Source organism: Phodopus roborovskii, unplaced genomic scaffold, assembly GCF_943737965.1.
Source record: "Phodopus roborovskii unplaced genomic scaffold, PHOROB, whole genome shotgun sequence".
NCBI lineage: Eukaryota > Metazoa > Chordata > Mammalia > Rodentia > Cricetidae > Phodopus > Phodopus roborovskii.
Window position 1 is genome coordinate 10,817,414 of NW_026125052.1, and position 20,720 is coordinate 10,838,133.

Here is a 20,720-nt window from a genome sequence, read left to right on the forward strand (position 1 = left end):
CTCTGCCGCCTTCCTGCCAACTCAGCCTCCTGGGCGGCAGAACTTCCCAGGTGCCCCTCTGTTTAGCACCGTGGCCCTGAGGCTCCCAGGTTTCAGGCCTCTTGCCAGTCTGGAAGTGCTGAGCAATGGCTGTGCTTACAGCCTTGCTAAGGACCTAGGAGCAAGGGCGGCAGGGAGTAGGTAGGGCAGGGTCTGGGCATGCTGGGGCCTGGGGTGCCTCCGCCTATTGGGAGTCAGGAATGCATTGCCTGGAGGTACTAGGAAAGGGGTGGACCTTTGCCTGCACCTCACATCTGCAGCTCAGACTCTGTGGCTGTTCCTCAGGGCAGAGACAAAACTTCCCCATAGTAGTGTTGTGAACACCCTAGGGAGGGGTAAGACAACAGATATAACAGTCAGGCCGTTAGCCAACTTCTGTTCAGGCTAGGGAGGGTACCTGCCTGACCACCCTGGCTCAACACAGGTACACACCCATCCCCTGGCATGCTTGACAAATGAGAGAAGGAAGCTAAGGCCTGTGGAGACATCACAACCTGGGAGCTAAGGATTTCTTTTCCCTGTGAGTCTTGAGTGTCTTATCTGTAAACCGGGAATCCAGCTGCAACCCCCTACTCCAGGGCTTGGGGAAAACGGGCTCTCTGACTGAGGAGGCGTGGTTGGTGTGAGCACTGTTGCTCTGATGTTCTATGGTACCAGGACTGGCCCTAACTTGACTCCAGACTCTCTCTGGGGACTCAGGAATTCCAATACTGCAGGTTAGGGAACCTGAAACAGAGAGAAAGGACAGACTACTTCATTGTTTAGAAGGGGTGAACAAAAGTAGGACTTTCACATCCCGGGGATAGCAGGCAGCCACTGGGGGAAGGGAGGAAGAGGCTGGTGTCTGCTCATCTAGAAAAGAAGCTCAGAGTTGGCTGTGGGGTGTGCTACAACAAGCTTGGAGAGCTGAAGGCTTTAGTGGGTGAACGGGGATCTGGGGAGCATACGATGTAATGGATGCAATACTCTATGGCTGCTACAATCCTGCCTAACTCATCTAGCAGGAGACATCTGAAGAGCTTCCCAAGTCTGTCTCCACTAGGAGGGATCAAGGGACCCCTCTTCTTAGCTGCCTGAAGTATGGAACAGGCAGAGCCAAACACAAATTGTGGCTGGATTAGAATAAGACTCCGCGAAGTCTTCGAATTCCTGTCCTTGTCTGGTACCAGCCTTGTGCCCACTGATGGGGGACTGGGAAGGGGCCAAATCCCTAATCCCTAGGCTCCTCCCTCCTGAGAGATTCCACAGGGAGCTCCCCCACATCCCTTGGAGTATTTTTAGCTCTTACTTGGCCTGTTCAGAGGCCCTTTAAGGCCCTCTGGCTCCCAGCCCAGGATGCAGTGGTCTACAGCCAGAGGCCTGCACATGGATGGAAGAAGAAGGTTCAGAGGGTAGGTAGGGTTCACCTTCCTCCTACCACAGCCAGATATATGTAAAGGCGGGTTAGTAAATCCCAAAACTGGAATAGACCTTACTAGTATGCAAACTGAAATGAATAGAATAGCAGGTCCAGGTTTTTTTTTGTTTTTTTTTTTTTTTTTTAAATCTAAAAAAGCTGACCTCTCCCAGACCATCACTGAATCCACACACACCCCTCCCCCCCAGTCACAGACAGAAGGGGCAAAGGCAAAATAAAGCTCTCAAGAGATAGGACCTCCTCTCCTGGAGTCAAGCTGATTGGGGGGGGGGGGAGCAGACATATGGATGAAACGGAAGGCAAGGGCTCTCAACAGCCTGCATCCTCATCCTTTCATTTGGCTCCAGCTAGAAAGCCCCTCCTGGCCTCTGGCGAGCCCCTCAGCTCCAAGTGCAGGGAATGAGACTCTTCACCCTGACCAACCCTCCACACCTCCATCTTTCCCAAGCAGTTCAAAGCTAATAGAATAACTGAACGGGAAAATGGCAGGATCTGAGAAGGCTGGGGAATGGGACCCAAGAGAGTTCAGGGCACCAGGCTGGCTCACCCCAAAGAAGAAGAGGCCCTTAGGACTCTGGGGGTGGAGTGATGCTCAAAGAAAATCTATCAACTTCATTTAGGGATGTGTGTGGTGGCTCCTATGGGAAGATTTTGGGGAACCCCCAGGGCCTTCCTTGGGGTCTTCATCGCTGCTCCCCTATGCCAGGCATGGAGGCAGGAGGAAGGCGAGAACTGCTTTAGCCTGAGTAAGGGGGAGGCCAGTTCTTGGATGCCAGCTCTATGCCCTGCTGCCTGATTTAGCCACCTCCCCAGAGGTTCTCCCATGGCGGCTGAAACTGCAGCCCTCGCTACCCTCCCCTACCCCTCCTCACGCTGCTGCCTACCCAGCCCCCTCTCCCCTGGTGACTCAGCCCTAGAACCAGAGCAGCAAGCTGAAGGGAAGATAGACTGAGAAAGATGGAAGAAAGAGACCTTGGCAGGGCCCTCAGTAAAAAAGAACAAGGCTGGTTTTCTCCTTTCCCTGGCTTTTCAGTGGGTTTCCCATGTTTGACCCTTTGAGGCATTGTGTGAGTTGTCTAACCTTAGTCCCCCTTATAGCAATGGACAGTTCCTTTCTTCCCTTCTTTTGAGACAGGGTCTTACTATGTACCCTGGACATCCAGCAAACTGCCAACATCCTCATCCTCCTACCTTCCTCTCTGAGTCCTGTCATGACAGGTGGATGCCACCCCCCCCCCCTTCCTTCTCTGCAAGATCAGCCCTCCGGCACCTCCTGCCTGTTTCATAGCCTTCTGGTCTAGAATGGCCACTGGAGAAATCCAGTGGAGAAGGAGAAACCACACCAGGCCTCGTTCCCACAGCCACAGACGCTGTGCCATTCTGCTGGCACGAGCCACGAAGGCTGCCTGGAACCTGCCCTGCCTGGGGAGTATGTTTCAAGAGAGTACAGCAGGTAAGCCAAGCCCCTGCCTACCTCAGGCATGACCTCATTTCCAGGAGCCACTCCCTCCCAGGTTTCCCGGACACCCTCATTCTCCACAGCTAAAGGGAGAGGGGACCCAGAGGAATCTGTCAGTGAAGTCAGGCCAGAATAAGAGGGAACAACAGAGCAGGGGCAGGGAGGGGCAGCGAACACCTCCCAAATGAGCTGCTCTTCTCCCTCCACGGGGCCTTATGTGGCGTCAAAAAGCTCAAAGTGAGCCGGACGTGGTGGCACAAGCCTTTAATAACATATTGGGAGCCAGAGGAGGGTGGATCTCTGTGAGTTCAGGGCCAGCCTGGTCTACAAAGCGAGTTCTAGGACAGCCAGAGCCACCTAAGAGAGGTGGTGTCTCAAATAAATAAGTAAGCCCAAAGTAAGCAGTCTGCCCTCTCAGATGGCGAGTGCTGCAAGCATGGGTTGTGGGTAGGGAACCCAGAATAGAGATAAAGGTCGGTCGTAGCAGCAAACAGAGTCTATGTTGGATTTTTACACAGAAGCTACGCTTTCCCCTTCCCAATCCCTCAGGGACAATGTGAAAACCCATGATTGTGCATATACTCCCAGGAGCCCCCGAACAGCTGGCAGAGCCCAAAGGAAGGACCATGAACCACCCTGCTCTTCCAAAGGGATTTTGATGCTGACAGAACCTGAGGCTGCAGTTTGTCTTATCCCTAAAACACTGGGGCAGCTGCTCACATCTGGATACACAGCTGGCTGCAGTGAATCCCAGCTGCTTCTCCCAAAGGGCTGGAGAGCTGAACTCAGTTAGATGAGGACCGTGCTAAGGTACAGAAGCAGCTGTGGGCAAGATGGAGAAGACCCATCTGGCCAGAATCATCTGCCCTCAGGGGCCCATCAGTTTCAGCATTCTCGCCATCGGCCTGGGTAGGACCCATAGGTGGGAGAGGCTCACCTCCACCCTAGTCTCAGCCCCAGAGCCTTCTGGTGTCCGCTGGACACACCAGGACCATTCTAGACACGGTCTCATTAAAGCATTGCTAACACTGAGAAGGTGCACTCTCTGCCAGCCGAGGAAATGAAGGCTCAGGTGTTGAGACAGAGCCAAGACAACAGGAGCAGGGACACTAGGCTCCCTTTACAATGTCCCTCTCACAGGCCAGCAGAGATCCAGGTACAACCTCATCCTGGGGGAAATGGTCCCTGGGAGGAAAATATCTTTCTTAGGTCACAGAACTAAGGGGGACGGGATGGGACACTGCAGAATTGTGTTTTTCTCTTTGCACATCTCTTCCACTGTCTTGGCTCAGGCCATGAAGATTCAGCATCGGAATATAGGAAAACAATGTTCTGGGCTAGGACAGGGGAGGAAAAGGCACTGCTGTAGCCACAATCTATTGTCAAAGAGCCTAGAAAGGTAGAAGGTTAAATCTGCCTGGCCAGGGCGAGAAGGGTGTGGTGGCCCTACCTTCTGCAGGGGCCAGGTAGGGTAGAGGCTAAGTCCAGGTGGGCAGTACAGACAGGGGCTGGGCCAGCAGGGCAGAGGCAAAGACTTTAGTGAGTTGGACTTTGAACATTCCAAACTTCCTCAAGTTTCTACAGGCCCCAGCCAGAGCAGAGAGTGGTTTCAACACTCTAACCTTGACTGTGTCTTTTAATTTAGTAACTGTCAGAGGCTGGGTAGGAGTAAATGCCTGGCAGGCCACCCGGCTCAAAGAGGTCTGTGTGATCATCACTGTCTTTCCCTGGGCAGCCTCACCTCCTCCAGACACCCCTGTCCCACAACTAGTCACTTCAGCACACAGAGCCCATGCAGAGAAACCTCAGACACCTGGACCTGTGACCTGTGTGGCATGAGTGTACATGGGGAGCGGCAGGTGGCTGGATGCAATAGCCTCCCCTCCTCCACTCTGCTCAACTCTTCCCGCTCCTTGCAGCTGTTGCAAAGGAGAGCAGAAGAAAGAGAAAACACCATTTCCCTCTTCAAACCAAAACAAACATACTCAGGGCTGCTGATTCAACATGAATCTGTGGAATGCAGGGAGATGTCTGGTGGGAGTACCCCACTGCTTCCGGGTGGGCTCTGGCCTGTGAGGCTTAAGACAGCGCCTCCTCTGTCTTCTACTGTCCGTTCCTCCAGGGGTCAGACGGAGCCTCTGGACAGCTCCAAATGCCCAGCCTCTTCATCACATCACTCTGCAATGCCAAGCCCTTGAGAAGCCGTCCAGCCTGGCTCTGCAGAGGGCGTGGCTGCTGTGGCCACTGACGAAATGAGAGGTGTAATGGGGGCTTAAACGCATATGTTTCGGGTTCTTCCCAGGCGGAGGGAAAGAAGGATGTGGTATGTGTTTATTTTACAGTGTTCTCCCAGCCCAGGGAAGAAACTAATGTTAGGTACTGGATTCTCAGGGTGCTGGGCAACAGAGACCCTATTTCTGCTCTCTGAAGAGGTCTGAAGCTTGGAGCGGCTGCGTCTAGACAGGTTCTGGCCAGGTCAGCACTTGCTATGATTACTGCCCCCATCCTCCACTTCCCGCCAAGCCCCACAACCGGAGGGCTGCGAGCGTACCCACCTCCTTAATCCTGGCTCACAAGGAAAGGCCAGCAGCAGCAGGCCTGGAAGTCAGTGGGCCCAGGGCTCCAACTCCCTTAGATCAGGCATCAGCGCGCATACCCCCTCTCGCATCCCACCTACCGCCCCCAGGCTGACTTACAGGTATCGCTGCTGTCGCTCGGTTTGCCGATGGAGGGCGACCGAGTAGCCGAAAAGGCTACCCCGGTTCACCGCCTCCTTCACCACCAGGAATCGGGTGTCCAGGTTGAAGGCGAAGGCGACCCGGCTGCCAGCCGCTACCATCAAAACCAGGACTCCGAGCATCCAGCCAGGATCGCGGGGCGCCCAGCGGAGGCCGGGACCCATGGCTGCGAGCACCCGGGCTGGGCGAAAACACAAGAGGGCTCAGCACTGGGGGTGGTGAATGGTTCACCTGCTCCAGGCGCCGCCAGAGGACACCCGAGCCCGCAGCGCCGCTGCGCCCGGAGTCCTAGGCAATTTCTTGCCCTAGTCCGGGTCAGCTTCACGTCTGCTCTGGGGTGACGCTTCTCCAATCCTCTTTCCAGGTCCGTGGACCTATTCTCCCGCTGGTCGGGTGGACAGGTCACCGTGCCGACTCCCGGCACCCCGTACCCTAGATGGTTCTAGCCGCGCCCCCTTGGCGGTGTTAGCTCTTTGGATCCCAGCTAGGTGAAGGATCCGAAAAGGCAAACCCTCGACCGCCAGGAGGGCAGGAAGGAGGGGGATTCTCTCCAGCGTGTGCCCCGCCTCCCCACTGCCCAGCCCTGCACCTCCCCACCTTGCGCCCAGCCCGGGCTCCGCTTTCCTTCCGGGGAAAGAGAAAAGGTCCCCGCTCGGCCGCCGCCTCTTAAAGGGGCAGCGCCGCCCCTCCCTCTCCATCATTCCTATCCTGACTCCGCCCTCTCTCTCAGACACCTGTCGGGAGCTCTTAAAGCCCGGATTTCCCCTCCCAGCAGCTTGCTTTTCCCTAGAAGCAACGCCGGCGGGGAAAGACGGATTGGACGGGCGGGGCCGGAGGTGGGATTTGTTTAGCGCTTCGCTGCGGCCACGACTGGCAAAGCCACCACCACGGTCCGGACTGCACAGGCCAGGAGTTGGCTCTGTGGTCGGTACCCGGCTGCCCAGAATGCGGACCTCAGCTTCTCTGCGAGTCGAGTCCGTAAGAGGTGACTGCGGGTCTCCGGACCTTCTTCTTCATACACAGCGCCTTGGATGTTATGTCCTGCCCACCCACCTCTTCTCGTCCTGATAGCAGCCGAACCGACTCCTCCTAATAAGCCAGACAGATATTTAGCGGTGGTGATGATAACCTATCAGTAATTGTAATTAGCAAATGGCAGCATTTGTCTCTAAGGGCAGTGAATGGAACCTGATGTCCCATAGTTATGTACTACTTGGTGGCTGGTGAAGACAGGTGGGTTAGGCTCAAAGATCTCATTTATCCGGGAAAGAATCAAACCGAAAGAGAACTCCAAGAGGTTATTATGGACTTTTTTTTAAGTCTAACTCAGATTTCCCCTATTGCAGAACAAAGACTCATTTCCCCTGAGCATCATTTTCTATATGTTCTTATAATAAGAAGAAAACACCATATGTAGAGGAACTATGCTGTTTTATAAATACTAATTTTTCAAGTCAATTTTATCACCTGTCACATGCAGGAATGCAGGAAATCGATTGGAATTCTGCTTGGGTATGTGAAAAGCCAGTGCATTCTGGGTCCAGTTCGCTGTCTCCGTAGTGTGACCATAGAAGAGGCTCATTTCCACATAGATGATCTTATCTCTCGAACCCAAAGGCTCAGTCCTTACAGACAATGCTGCCTTTCACTAATGACAAATAGTAAACCCTGGTCTGTACCTGTCGCTCTACTTAAATGTGGGAGCAGGGCTGTCCCTACATCAGGCACAGCACAGAAGCTGTGTTTGTGGGGTGCTCCTTTGTAGACACAGCCCTGGAGGTCAGGTGGGGGGAGCAGGTCTTCTTGCAGAAACTAAGTTTGAATTCCTTGCAGTCCCAAGCGCCTGCATTGGTGCAGGAGCAGCCCAGATGACTCTGGAGTTAAGCGAGAGTAGAGGTGAGCTGCTGGCAGACATGCCCTACAACGCTTAAATCTTCACACCTGCCATCAAGGTATTCTCTGCTTTAAGATGGGGGACACCCAATGCTCAGAGAACTTGAGAGATTCGACTGAAGCCACACAGCTGGGATTCTAATAGCACATATCTAACCCCAGAACCCTTCTGAACAATTATACTAATGATTAACACATTAGGGACAAATCAGATTTTGGTGAGATTTGGAGTGACAGGGTCTCTCCTTTGGGAGTGTCCTCGGCCATTACTTGCTACTTCCCTCCCTTTTGCCTGGCACAGTAAATTCTAACTAGAAGCCCCGCCTAAATGGTTAAAATGGTAACTGCTAATCAATCTTCCTTCGGCTTTGCAGATAGCAGAAGGTCCGATGACCTTTGTAACATTGCTCCCTGTCTTTTCCCTACAAATGAATGCATATTCACTTCTTTGCTGTTTAGCTCCTGATAAGTAGCCTGTAGTCTGTTTTAGGAACATATAGAAACTAGTCCCAGGAGATAAAGTTGATTGCGGTGTTCTGGCCAAAGGGGAAAAAATGAAGCAAACACACCAAAAACCCCAGAGATGTAAGCCACCAGCAGCAAAGACCCATACAGCATATAGAACTTGCTGTGAGATGGGGGTGGGATGGGGCTGTGGTGCATGCCTTTGATCCCAGCACTTGGGAGAATCTCTGTGAGTTCAAGACCAGCCTGGTCTACAAGAGCTAGTTCCAGGACAGCCTCCAGGACAGAGCTCCAGAGACTGGGAAACTCTGTCTCGAAAAACAAAAACAAAACAAAGCAGCAGGCAGATGGAGGTCAGGACAACCTCATGGGATTGCTGTTTCTTTCCTTCTATTTTTCAGATGAGTTCTGAGGTCAAACTCAGGTCATCGCTTTCATGGCAAGTGCTTTACATGCTGAGGCATCTTGCCAGCCTGGTATGATGTCTACCTTGTAGCTCAGGCTAACACCCTGAAGATTGGTTTTTGAGCAGCAAGCATCCTTAGCCAGGCACAGTTAGGAGTGCAACTTTAGACTCAGAGCCTGGGAGGTAATCCAGCCTGACTTCACAGCTTACCAGTCATCTCAAGGGCAGGCTCACTTCATCTTTCCAGGCTCCCTGTGAAAGTTGGGATTGTCTTTGTTTGTCTCGTGAGTGAACAAAGCTTCAGGTGTGTACTTGGATGTCCAAAGCTTTACAGATTATGGCAAGGGAGTAAGGCAGAGCTTGGGACTGGAAGCCACTGGCCACAGCTGTGTCTTTAAGAGAAACTTCAGGCAGATGTTGTTCAGACAGTCAGACATACCTAAACAAGAGCAGCTGTGATAACAGTTTTCTCTATGATATTTGAAAGGGGACACTTGTCCCTGGCTGCCCTTAGAATGATATTAATTTGAGCTGTGACTTCCAGAGCTACTCAGCCTCTCATGGTTTGACTTGAGGGCTAAAGCTACCAAAGGTTTAAGAGACATCTGGGGTCAAGCAACAGGAAGCTAGATGAAAGTTGAGCCATTGCATTTGCCCTTCTGGATAACTCCTTTGGTTCTTGGCCTTATTCCTGGGGGGAGTGTCAATAGCCAGGGCCAGGAGGGCCAGGGTGGACACTTGGTATAGACAGGGGTCCTGCCCAAAATAGCTTTGAGTCATGTGATGATGACAGATGGACTCCATGTCAGACCTTATCTCGTAAACTATCCCAAACAGGAAGGACCAGCATGTCCGATCTGGGGACCAGTAGCAGGAAAGGGATGAGGGATGGCATTTCCAGTCTAAAGGAGTGTCCAGAGAGAACGTGGGAGCAGGAGCTGGGAAGACTGGTAGAAGAGAGACAGACCCAACTGAGGAATGTAGGAAGTGTCAGACAGACCTATGGGGGGTGGACTGGAATGGAGGGATCCGTGGACTGTCTGAGCCTGAGCTGGAGATCTGGAGAGGGAACTTCCAGTTCCATGCCTCAGGGCTGAAACTCTTTGTTCCGAAGGACTTTATCTTGACGGCCTCATCTCATCCCTCCAGTTGACTTTACACGGTTAGCTCTTCCTCCGCAGAATGGACCCGCCTAGAAACACAGGCTGCCTGTGAAATGATGGGCTCCAGCTCAGCTTTCGATGTGACAGCCTTTAGGCCTCTCCCAGTTCTCATCCCTAATGGCTCACACCTGGACAAGCCCTCAGAAATGGATGGGGCCTCCCTTCATTGTCTGAGGGAAGGAGAGTCCCAGAGCCCCTCCCTGGGTGAACACTCACCCCCCCCCCCAACCACAGGGAAAATCCAGGTTATCCTCCTCCCTGGCTCTCAAGCCATTCGGGACCTGCTGTCCTGAGAAACTGCCACTACGTAAACCACAAACCTTTTCATGCTCTCTTCGTTCATGAACAGTGCTATCCATCTTGACATTCGAATGAAACAAACGCCTTTGATGAGGTCCGTTGGTCTTTGCAGGTGACTGCAACAGGCAAGCTGCGTGGTCTATGTAGGAGACAGGGAGGCTTCTGGGAGAAAGAAGAGGAGGTCAAACGAGAGCTAGTCTTAGAGCCGGAGACCTCGAGAGAAGAAATACAAAAGTTGGCCTAACTTGGGGTAAAGTTCTCCCAGCTGGAACAGTGACAACGTCAATATTCTCAGAAGGCGGCTTCCGTTCTTCTTTGTTCGCACCAGTGTGACTGCAGCTCCAGTCAGCTGCTACAGAAATAACAAGGACAGTCCTGCTGCTAGGATTGAGCACTGGCTAGCCTGTCTTCTCACCCTAGCAAAAGGTGACTTCCTACCCCAAGCCTTGGAGCCCCATCTAGTAAGCAAGAAGGCTGGAGAAAATGTCTTGTTATTATTCCCCATCAGCATTCAGTGTCCAGTGTAGCTCAAGGTTCCTCAGATCCATAGCAATAAATGGACTGACTCTGCTGCTGAACCTAAACTCAGGTCACTCTCTGGTGATAGAAGATACAAATTACTTGGAGGGGGATGGCTAAGCATGAATATGCTTATCAGACTTCCTTTTCCACTGACCCAGATTTGGCCTTCCTTACCTCAAGCCTCAAGGCAAAAAAATCCCTCCAGTGCCTCAGCTCAGACCTGAGTCCCCCACTAAGACAAACAAAGGTGGAGATTTCGGCTAGAAAGCCAGGGCTTCATCTGGCCCCCTCCTCTGCCCTTTTGGTTTTGAGCCTAGAGTTTAACAGCTGAGCCTTCTCCTCAGCCTGCAGAAAGCATTCTGGAAACTCATTATTAAACAGCCTAAACTGCCAGTGTCTTGTGCTATACAGTTGATGTGTGTGAGGCATGAGGTGCTATTAGAAACAGCTTGCTTATTGTATGAAAGAACAAAGAAAAAGAAAAGATGCCAGGTAGTGGTGGCGCACGCCTTTAGTCCCAGCATTCAGGAGGCAGAGGCAGGAGGATCTCTATGTCTTCGAAGCCAGCCTGGTCTACAGAGTGAGTTCCAGGACAGGCTCCTGAGCTACAAAGAAACCTTGTCTGGAAAAACCGAAAAAGAAAAAGAAAGAAAGAAAGAAAGAAGAGAAAAGGAAAGAGAGGGAGGAAGGAAGGAAGGGAGAGAGGGAGGAAGGAAGGAAGGGAGGGAGGAAGGAAGGGAGGGAGGAAGGGAGGGAGGGAGGGAGGAAGGAAGGGAGGGAGGAAGGAAGGAAGGAAGGGAGGGAGGCAGGGAGGGAGGAAGCTGGAAAGCTGCTACCAGCACTCTCTGAGGGGTCAGCTTGTAAGAGCGGAGACAATGAAAGACAGGTACAATGGTGCACACCTGTACTCCCAGCTCTGGGAAGGCTGAGAGCTTGAAGCTGGCACTGGTAAGATTCAGACCAGCCTGAGGTACATAGAGGAGACCCTGTCTTGAGAAGAAGAAAATAATGAGGGAAAGGTGTAAAACTGGCTGAACAGGAGCAAGGGCAGGGAAGGAGAGGAGGGGAGGAGAGGGGGGGAGGGGAGGGGAGGGGGAGAAGAGCATGAGTGACCGATTGGATTTCAGGCAGAGGTGGCGAGGGTCCTGATGTAGGAGAGCTAAAGAGCAAGGGGGCTCTGAGCATTAAGCCCCTTATGGGGCCATAGTGAGTTACCCCAAACAATGGAAGCTTCTCTGATAGCTGACTGCCTCTCATTCTTCCAGCCTCTTCCAGTGGGGTTCCCTCCTACTGCCTAAGGCATAGTCAGTGTCCACACTGGCTTGACCCCAATGTCCCCTCCTTTCTTGTCTGCCTCCTGACTCTAATGGGCTCTGCAACATTGTTTATGAAAAGCAAGTTGGACCCTTGAGAAGGAGAGGGGGTGGGCCCACAGGTAGGGGGCCCTACTAGAGGCAAAAGTCCTTGTGTCTTACCAAAGACTTGATTTGTTATCTTTGTGAAAATCTCTGTGTTTTACTGCTACAGCCTGACTAAAAAGTGTCTCCTCTGGCTGTTTTAAGAGCTAGTCCCCAGCTTGGGATGACTTTCTGGAAAGTGATGCAAACTTTAGGAGGTGGACCTAGCTCAAGGAAGTAGGTCACTGAGTGCGTCATCTTGTCATCTTGGGGCTATATCCAGCCCTAGCCCTTTCCTGCCTCTCTGCTTCCTGTCTGTGATGAGGTAAGCTACCTAGCTCTGTCATACATGACCACTATGATGTTCTGCCTCCCCATAGCCCAACAGCAAAGGAGTCAAGTCACCATGGGTCAGACCCTTCGGAGTGTGAACAGACAAACCCTTCTTTAAACTGTTCCTCTCAGACATTTGTCACAGAACAAAAAATGACCACATGCATGCAATAAAGAAATATAATTATGTGCTCAGGCAGAGATAAAGATTATAACACCACTGGACACAATAAGGTTCATCTGTACCCTCTGTACTTGGGAGGTGAAGGAAGGAAAATTGAGTTTGAAGCCAGCCTGTTCTACTCAGCAAGACCTAGTCTCAACAACAACAAAAAGGCGGTGTGTGTGTGTGTGTGTGTGTGTGTGCTCACTCATGCACTCTAGGTAGATTGTAGTATGCCTAGTATGCTTATGGCCTAGACGTTTGTCCCTAGCATGACAAAAATCAACAAATGCCATCAGTGTGGGAAAAGCTATCTCCATTGTGTCTCCTTTTATATTTTGTTTAGTTTTTGAGACAGGGTCTCTCTACATAGCCCTAGCTATCCTGGAACTCATTATGTAGGCCAGGCTGGCCTCATACTCACAGAAATCTACCTGCCTCTGCCTCTTGAGTGCTGGGATTAGAGGTGTGGGCCACTACACCCAACCATTTTGTCTCCTTGGCAACCAGGTCAAAGTTGTCCCACTGGCTCTTCATTTTCCATGTATGTATGTATGTATGTGTTATGCATGTGAGCATACATATTCCATGTAAGTCCTGGTGACCAAACACAGTCATCAGGCTTAGAAGCAAGTTCTTAACCTGCTGGCCTCTTGCTGACCCCTTCTCTGGCTCACTTTTGAGGCAGAGTCTCCCTAGGTTACCCATGCTGTCCTTGAACACACAATCCTCTTTACCTTGGGGGGGCCCCAAGCAATGCAATTGTAGTCATGTGCCACCATACCTGGATCTCATTGGCTCTTATTAACTGAGTCCTGAACCGGCACCTCACCCCCAAGCTCCAGCCCTGTAGTTGTAGTTGCTTCGTGTAAAGCTGGAGATCTCAACGGCCCCAGGCATCTCCTGGTTCTCTGGCTTCACAGGTCTTGGAGCTGGAAGCCTGGACCCTGCTCCTTGGCCTGTGATGGCCACTGTGTGTTCCTTACACTTTCACTTCTACTCCCAGGAGTCCCCTCCCTCCCAGGTCTCCAGGGAACCTCCAGCTTCCCGCTGTCCCCCTCTGCTCTCAGTCCCCAGTCCTCTCTGCTACCTTATGCTTTTTCAAGCTTTTAAGTCACAGCCTTTGAGTCACCCGGCTACTCTGTTCTGGCTCTGGGACCTGCCCTGGGGTAATCATGGCCATCTCCCACCACCCCAGCCTGCATTCAGTCCCTCCATCTCTTGGAAGGATCCTCTTGTCCTCTTTCTCGGAGAGACAGAGGCTGTGGCAGTGTAAGCGTTACTCCTTGGCCCTGGCCTCTTTAGGATGGTAGCCATAACCTAGGGATCTGGTCCTCTGTGTTTCATTCAAGTCCCCTCCCCCTTCCCGGGCTCTCACTGTCTCCTCCCATCACCCCTCCAGTGCAGGTCACCCTCCCCATCCTCCACATGACCCCTACACCTGCAGAGTTCCCCCAGGCCCCAGCTTCTTACAGCCTGCTCCTCCTGTCCCCTTACTGTCCCAACCTGTCTTTGGGTCTCACTCCACTCCCGAGGGAGTGGAGTGCCCTCTGCCTACTGCGCCACTTGGAAAATATCCACTTGTTTGTTCTTTGAATTCTTTTGTGAGTTTCCACTCCCAGTGACTCTATCCCTCAGGTCCAACATGTGCACGGACCAACACAGACACACAGTCACTGGAAACTTCCAGGCCTTGCACTGACTTTGAGCCAGAGATGACAATGTAGTTTTTGATGGTGGAATTCTAACCTTAAACAAGTCTCTTTATCCTGAGCCTCGATTTCCTTATCTATATGTTGGGCACAAAGATACCAAACTCACAGGTTTCTTGAAGCAGGGAAACTGGAGCCCAGTCATTAACACCCTAGTGGCAGCTGTCATCTTCCATACCCACAATCCTCAGCCCTGTGACAGTCTTTGACACTCAGTAGGTCTTCAACTTCCTGCATGTCTGCCTGGCCTCAGTGAGCCACAAGCGCCTATGGCTCTCCACCCACAAACAAAAAGGAATTCAGTAGAATGGATCCAGAGGCTCTGTCTCTTTAACATCCATGGTTGCCGGCCCCTCCCCCACGCCAAGATCCTGTTGGGACAAACGTTTTGGCTCAGTGAGTTGAAAAGGAAAGTCAGAATTTTGAGGCATGGATTGCTATGCCCGTTGAGTCACTTCCTCCTCTGGGCCTCCTCTGCATAACCTAGGGCCTAAGTAACTCAGGTGGACACACACCCCCCATCCCTTCCTGGGGTCACCTGCAGGAAGGCAGTGGACATATCGGTCACTGACTTGAAGACTAGTTCAAGCTGGTACAGAACTGAAGAAGCAACCCTCCTAGGGCAGAGTGAATAAGAAACAAACTGTGTTCCTGGAATCCTGAAACTGGTGGGCAAGGCAGCGTGACCCCCACGCAGGTTTAGAGCCACCAGGCACAGTTTACCCCTCTCATTCTGGCTCTCCCATTAGAATCACAGAAAAGCTCACCATTAGGAGCCTCTGGGATAGGTGAAGGCCTGGCCTTTGGAGGGCTTTAGGGTGCTAGGCACCCCACCTGGCAAGGGTAGCCCTCCTCCTCCCAGGCAGGGAGGGGGCAGGATGTGACAGCATTGCCAGAGATGAGAGGGCTCAGGGCACAGATGAGTCAGACCACCGAGGAGGGGGCGAGAGGAAGGGCCAGAGCCTGGGAAAGGGCGGGGCGAGGAAAGATTTAGTGGGGCCAGTGGGGGGCAGGGCCGGAGCTCCGTGGGGAGCAGAGGAAGGTTTTACTTTCTAGTCCTTTCCCTCTTGCCCATCCCCCACCCTGCCCACTCTCCTGAATGGAGGGGAGAGATGAGGTTCGGAGGTCATCGAGGCTACTCTGTCAATGGCAGAACTGCTCTAGGTTACATCCTTGGGGTACAGTGTAGATGCCAAGCACAGCTCACCACCATTGCAGGGAAAGGGACATGTGGCAGAAAAGGTGAGGGACAATAAGAGCAGGGGTGTACAGTGGAAATGCCAAGCACAGATATCCTGGGGACCGTGTTCAGGAAGACCTAGGCCCTACTCAAGAGCAGGGTTTCAAAAGGAACTTTAGCAGGTTTTACTCCAGGCAACAAGCTGACAACCTGGAGATTACTCAGGGCATCGAGGAGACCGTGTGTGGGTGGATGAAGGTAATAAAGTGTAGGGTTTGTAGAGATGTAGATGATTGGGTGAGGATGTGTGACTGGAGCTGGTACCTAGTGGGAGGAGGAGACAAAGCGTGACTAAAACAGAAAAAAGACTGGGTAGTGAGTCTGTGGGACCACGAGGGTCTCCTAGACAGAAGTCTAAGGTCCAGGATGGGAATGGAGACAGAAGTCCAGAGCCCATAGGGGACCTATGCCAGTTTAGACCAACACACCAACAAAAAAGCCTTTTCCCCGTGATGCTGAGCAGGCTGTACTGGCCTGGCTTCCACAGGAAGCTCAGCCAACATAGTGCCCCTGGATGCCAATTCCTGTAGGCCTTTCAGTGCTGCCTGAATCCCTGTCAGTCCTGGGTAGCTCTCTGGGTGGCCTGGCTGCAGCTCCAATGTCTCTCTTTATTCGTTTATGATAATCTTGTTTTCCTGTCTGCAAATGGTATCCACCTGACCTACCAGTGTGTAAAGAGGGCCAAGGCCCTGACCCATCCCTAGGGAGCAGGGGTGGGGGGAGGGCCAGACACACACACACACACACACACACACACACACACACACTAGCCCAGTGCACATTAGACTTTAGGACTCCAGAGGACAAACGGGTTGGACTAGGGAAGCCCCTGGCATCTGGCCCAAGGCCTCCATTTCTCTTCTCTTCAAGACTTCTTTTCACCTGAACTCTGGGAGATCAGTCTGTTTCCCCCAACCCCAACCTGGATGACACACAGAGCAAGCCCTTCCCTGATAGCACGCATTCCTCCATGGGCCACCCCACCTGCCTTCACCATTGTCCCCCACACAGCCCAGACAGTCAGGTGGCTCTTGATGCTCATACCTGCTCCTTGCTTTCTCAAGACCCCTAGCTTGGCTACTCTCTGCCTGTGAGGCCCCAGCCCTCTCCTGCCTTTCACTGCCAGTAGAAACCTACCAACCCACCAACCCTGCTGGGTGGTGGTGGCATACACCTTTAATCCCAGCACTGGGGAGGCAGAGGCAGAGGCAGAGGCAGAGGCAGAGGCAGAGGCAGAGGCAGAGGCAGGCAGATCTCTGTGAATTTGAGGCCAGCCTGATCTACAGAGTAAGTTCCAGAACAGCCTGGGTTGTTAAACAGAGAAACCCTATCTCAGAAAGAAAGAAAGAAAGAAAGAAAGAAAGAAAGAAAGAAAGAAAGAAAGGAAGGAAGGAAGGAAGGAAGCCACCATCTCCCAGGCTTCTTCCGCACCCCTTGGATTCTCCCCCAAGAAACATTTGCCTTATTTGGTCACCTATTAGCTTTGGGCATATTTTATGTTCTCTGCGCCTTGCTTTTCCTACCTGTAAAGTGGATTTAATGTAAATAAATAATTGCACCCTAGTTGTAGATTGACTGCGGTGAGTTAAAATTGTCCGGTGCCTGGCACTAAGACATCACTGGACAAACAGTGTTTTTATTTGAGATGACAATGGCAACATTGAGAGTGAGGAGGCTATGGTAGAATGGCTTCTAAGAGGCAGGATCTCCATGAAGCAAACTCAGACCCTCTCCCCGTGTGCCTGCCTAGAGCTTTGGCCACAGTGCTCGGCCTGGACTGGAGCATGACTGAATCTTCTCCACTCCAGTAAAAACTACACTCCCTGCAGGCCACCACAGATCCCATCTCTGTGGGACATGGCTCAAAGAAGTATACACTCAAGGCTGCAGCCAGCAGTGCCCCTGTCACAGAGGAGCCCACGAAGCTAAGCCCAGGCTCAGATTAAGACCGTGGTGACACGGAGTCCGGAAAGGGGGCATTCTGAGAGACTCTGTGAAGGAAGACCAGAGAAAGACGCTGACTGAGAAAGAGGGATGGCAGTTTTTGGTGGATGGCTCATTGTGTCAGCCCTTTCGCCGTTGATGTATCCTTTATTCTTTACAAAAAGCTTGGGAGATAATCAGTGTTGGCCCCTTTCCCGACTGGGTCAATGGCATGCCCAAGATGAGGAGGACCATTCTCACCTGGTCTAGGGGCTACAGGGCGTTGAAGAGATCTGAGGATGGAAGGATTCCAGTTCCAGGCCAGCTGCCACTCAGACAGGGAGGCTGTGGGCGGGGCGGAAACAGCCACCAGAAGTCAGGGGCACGCGGCAAACAAGGGTGCCAGGAAATGACCCGGACCCTGGCCTTTCCTCTGGGCCCGCCCTGTGCCCCTGGCCGCCTGCCGCCTGCCTCACATTCCCAGTGCTCCAGCTAAGGGAGTAGAGAAGGCTGAGCTGGGGCCAAGGGATGACCCTACATGGAAGGGGCGCTCGGGAAAGGGAGGTTCTAGAAACCCAAGATAGCTCTGCCAGGCTTAGCTCCCGCCCTAGGTCCCTAGAGGAGAGACATCGGGCAAGGTTCCAGGGATCTTGTCCCTTTGGCTTCAGAAGGGCCTGTACTGGGCCGGACATGGGGGGGGGGGGTTACTCAATGAATAGGTATTGCCTAAGGGTGAAGCCAGCATGGGGTCAAAAGTGTTGGGTAGGGGATAATTAGACCACATGGCCCTGAGCCACCTGGTGACCCAGGGTGAGTCTTGGAGGCTTCTGTCCTTCAAAGCAGGCTGCTGTCTTGGAACACACCCCACCACTTGGGCCCCTTCCAGCTCTGACAAAATTGTCCCATTCTTTTACACACTCCCTAACTTGTTATTTCAGCGACATACACGGCGTCGCTCAGTAAATATATTTTGGTACAAACGAGGTGAGGCAGAGTCATGGCAGATAAGCAGAATGGATGGGAGAGCAGCATTGTGTTCTAACAGCAACCCTCTCAGGTCACATGGCCTGAGATCTTGTAGGGTGGCACTTCCCAGCTGGTATTTCCTGGGGCATTAGAGTCCCTGAGTTTTGTAAACATACCAAGGGAGAGTTGAATGACCACATGTGAAAGAATGCAGCTAACCCCTACCTCAACCCTTGCATAAAAGTCAACTCAACAACATTGATCAGAGACATAAATAGGAGGTCTAAATCCATAAAACTTAAAAACACGGGAGTGAATGAATCGTCATGATCTTGGATTTGGTAATAGTTCTTAGCTATAACACCAAAAGTATAAGCAACAATAACAAAAAAACTCAACTGAACATCATTAAATTTTAAGATGGACGTGTAGTGCTGTGGTAGAGGATAAAACTAGGCTCTGGGGCTGGAGAGCCACTCAGCAGTTAAGAGCACTTACTGTTCTTGTAGAGGATCAAGGTGCAGTCCCCAGCACCCACATGGTAGCTCAAAGCTTCCTGTAATTCTGGTCCCAAAGGATTTGACACCTTCTTCTGGCCTCTACAGGCTCCTGCATGTCCACAGAAACTCATGAAGGCTTATACACACACAGACACACACACACACACATACATACACCCACAGACACAATTTTTTAAAACAGGTGTGATGGCCCATAATTTTGCTTCTGGCACTGGGGAGGCAGAGGCAAGCAGATTTCTGTGAGCTTTGGGCAGCCAGAGCTACCTAGTGAGACCTGGTCTCAAAATGAATAAATTGGCTGGGCAGTGGTGGCATATGCCTTTAATCCCAGCACTCAGGAGGCAGAGGCAGGTGCATCTCTGAGAGTTTGAGGCCAACCTGGTCTACAGAGAAAGTTCTAGGACAGTCAAGGCTACCCTGAGAAATCCTGTCTTGACAAACAAAAACAAACAAAAAAGAATAAATATAAATTAAAAATAAGATCCACACAGAACATTTTTCCAGGCTTGGTGGCATATACAACTAATGTCAGCATTCAGGATGCTAAGGCAGGAAGGTCTCCATCTCAAGGCCAGCATGGGTATATAGAAAGACTGTGACTGTTAAAAAGAAAAAGTTAAAATTTAGTTTTTTGTGAGCCAGGTGGTGGTAGCACACACCTTTAATCCCAGCACTGGGGAGACAGAGGCAGGTAAATCTTTGTAAGTTCAAGGCCAGGCTGGTCTACTCAGACAGGACATCCAGGGCTACTCAGAGAAATCTATCTTGAAAAAAGAAAGGGGTCTGGAGAGATGGCTCAACAGTTAAGAGCAGTGCCTGCTTTGAGGTCCTGAGTTCAATTCCCAGCAACCACATAGTGGCTCACAACCATCTGTAATGAGATCTGGGGCCCTCTTCTGGCCTGCAGTCACATGTGCAGCCAGAACACTGTATGCAATAAATAAATCTTCAAAAAAGAAAGAGAAATAAGAGGAATATGAATAGTTAAGGATAGTATAGGGATTTGTATTTAAAATATGTAAAAAAAAAAAAAAAAGCCCAATCCAAAATAAATAAATAAATACTAACAGCCTAGCTTAAAATCAAGAAGACTGGGAGCTGGAGTGGTTAAGAGTAATTGTTCTTAAGGAGGACCTGGGTTTAGTTCCCAGCACCCACACAGTGGCTCACAACCATCCATAGTTCCAGGGATCTGATGTCCTCTTCTGACCTCCAGGGGCACCAGATATTCAGGCACCAGGCATGCACATGGTACACATACATACAAGCAGGAAAAACACTCATGTACATTAAATAAGACAGATAAATCCTCTTTAAAATGGCAGCTGGTGAGATGCTCCAAGGCAAACGCTGTGGTGTGAGTGAGCCTGGTGACCTGAGTTTGGCCCCAGAATCCCATGTCAATGTGGAAGTGGAGAACCAGCTCCAGCTCCACAGAACTGTTTTCTTAACTCCACTCATGCTCTGCAGAACTCATGAGCCTGTACCCACCTCTCTCCCCCCCCCTCACACACACACCACCATCAACAGCAACAATTAGACACCGCTCCCTACTCTTGAACATAGGTATACTGAAGAGGTAGCTAGAGTTGACCTATATGGAGAGAGCTAGAGTGTAGCTCAGTTGGAAGCCTAGCATGATCCTCAGCACCATATAAAATGTGTGTGGCAGTGGGTGCCTGCAGTCCCAGCACTTGGAAAATAAGACAAGAAGATCAGAAATGCTTGTGAGTGTGAGGCTAGCCTGAGATACAGGGGACCCTGTCTTAAAAAAAACAAAAAACAAAAAACAAAACAAAACAAACAAACAAACAAAAAACAAAAGAAAGCAAAAGGGAAAGAAATCAGGACCTCAAACTCTAATACTAAGAATATTTTTAAAAATAAAATAAATAAAAAGCCTAGCATTTCTTCAAAGGGTTAGGCAGACATGAATATTCATAATAGCCAAAATATAGAAACAATTGAAGTATCCATTGATGAATGGATAAACAAAATATGGTACACCCACATGAAATTTTCTTTGGCAATAGGACATGAAATTTGATACAAGGAAATATAAG

The 20,720-nt window shown here is 51.2% G+C and overlaps 1 protein-coding gene across 2 annotated transcripts in view; it reads right to left on the bottom strand.

Moving 5' to 3' along the window:
• Itga3 (integrin subunit alpha 3) overlaps positions 1-6,356 on the bottom strand; it is a 30,736-nt gene extending 24,380 nt beyond the window's left edge. The window contains exon 1 of one of the 2 annotated variants that reach the window (XM_051204622.1): positions 5,612-6,356. In XM_051204622.1, coding sequence (XP_051060579.1) covers positions 5,612-5,817 — 206 coding nt within the window. In that variant the 5' untranslated portion in view covers positions 5,818-6,356. The remainder of the gene's footprint in view (positions 1-5,611) is intronic. The other variant, XM_051204701.1, reaches the window with a different exon arrangement.
• Between the last annotated feature and the right edge of the window lie 14,364 nt (positions 6,357-20,720).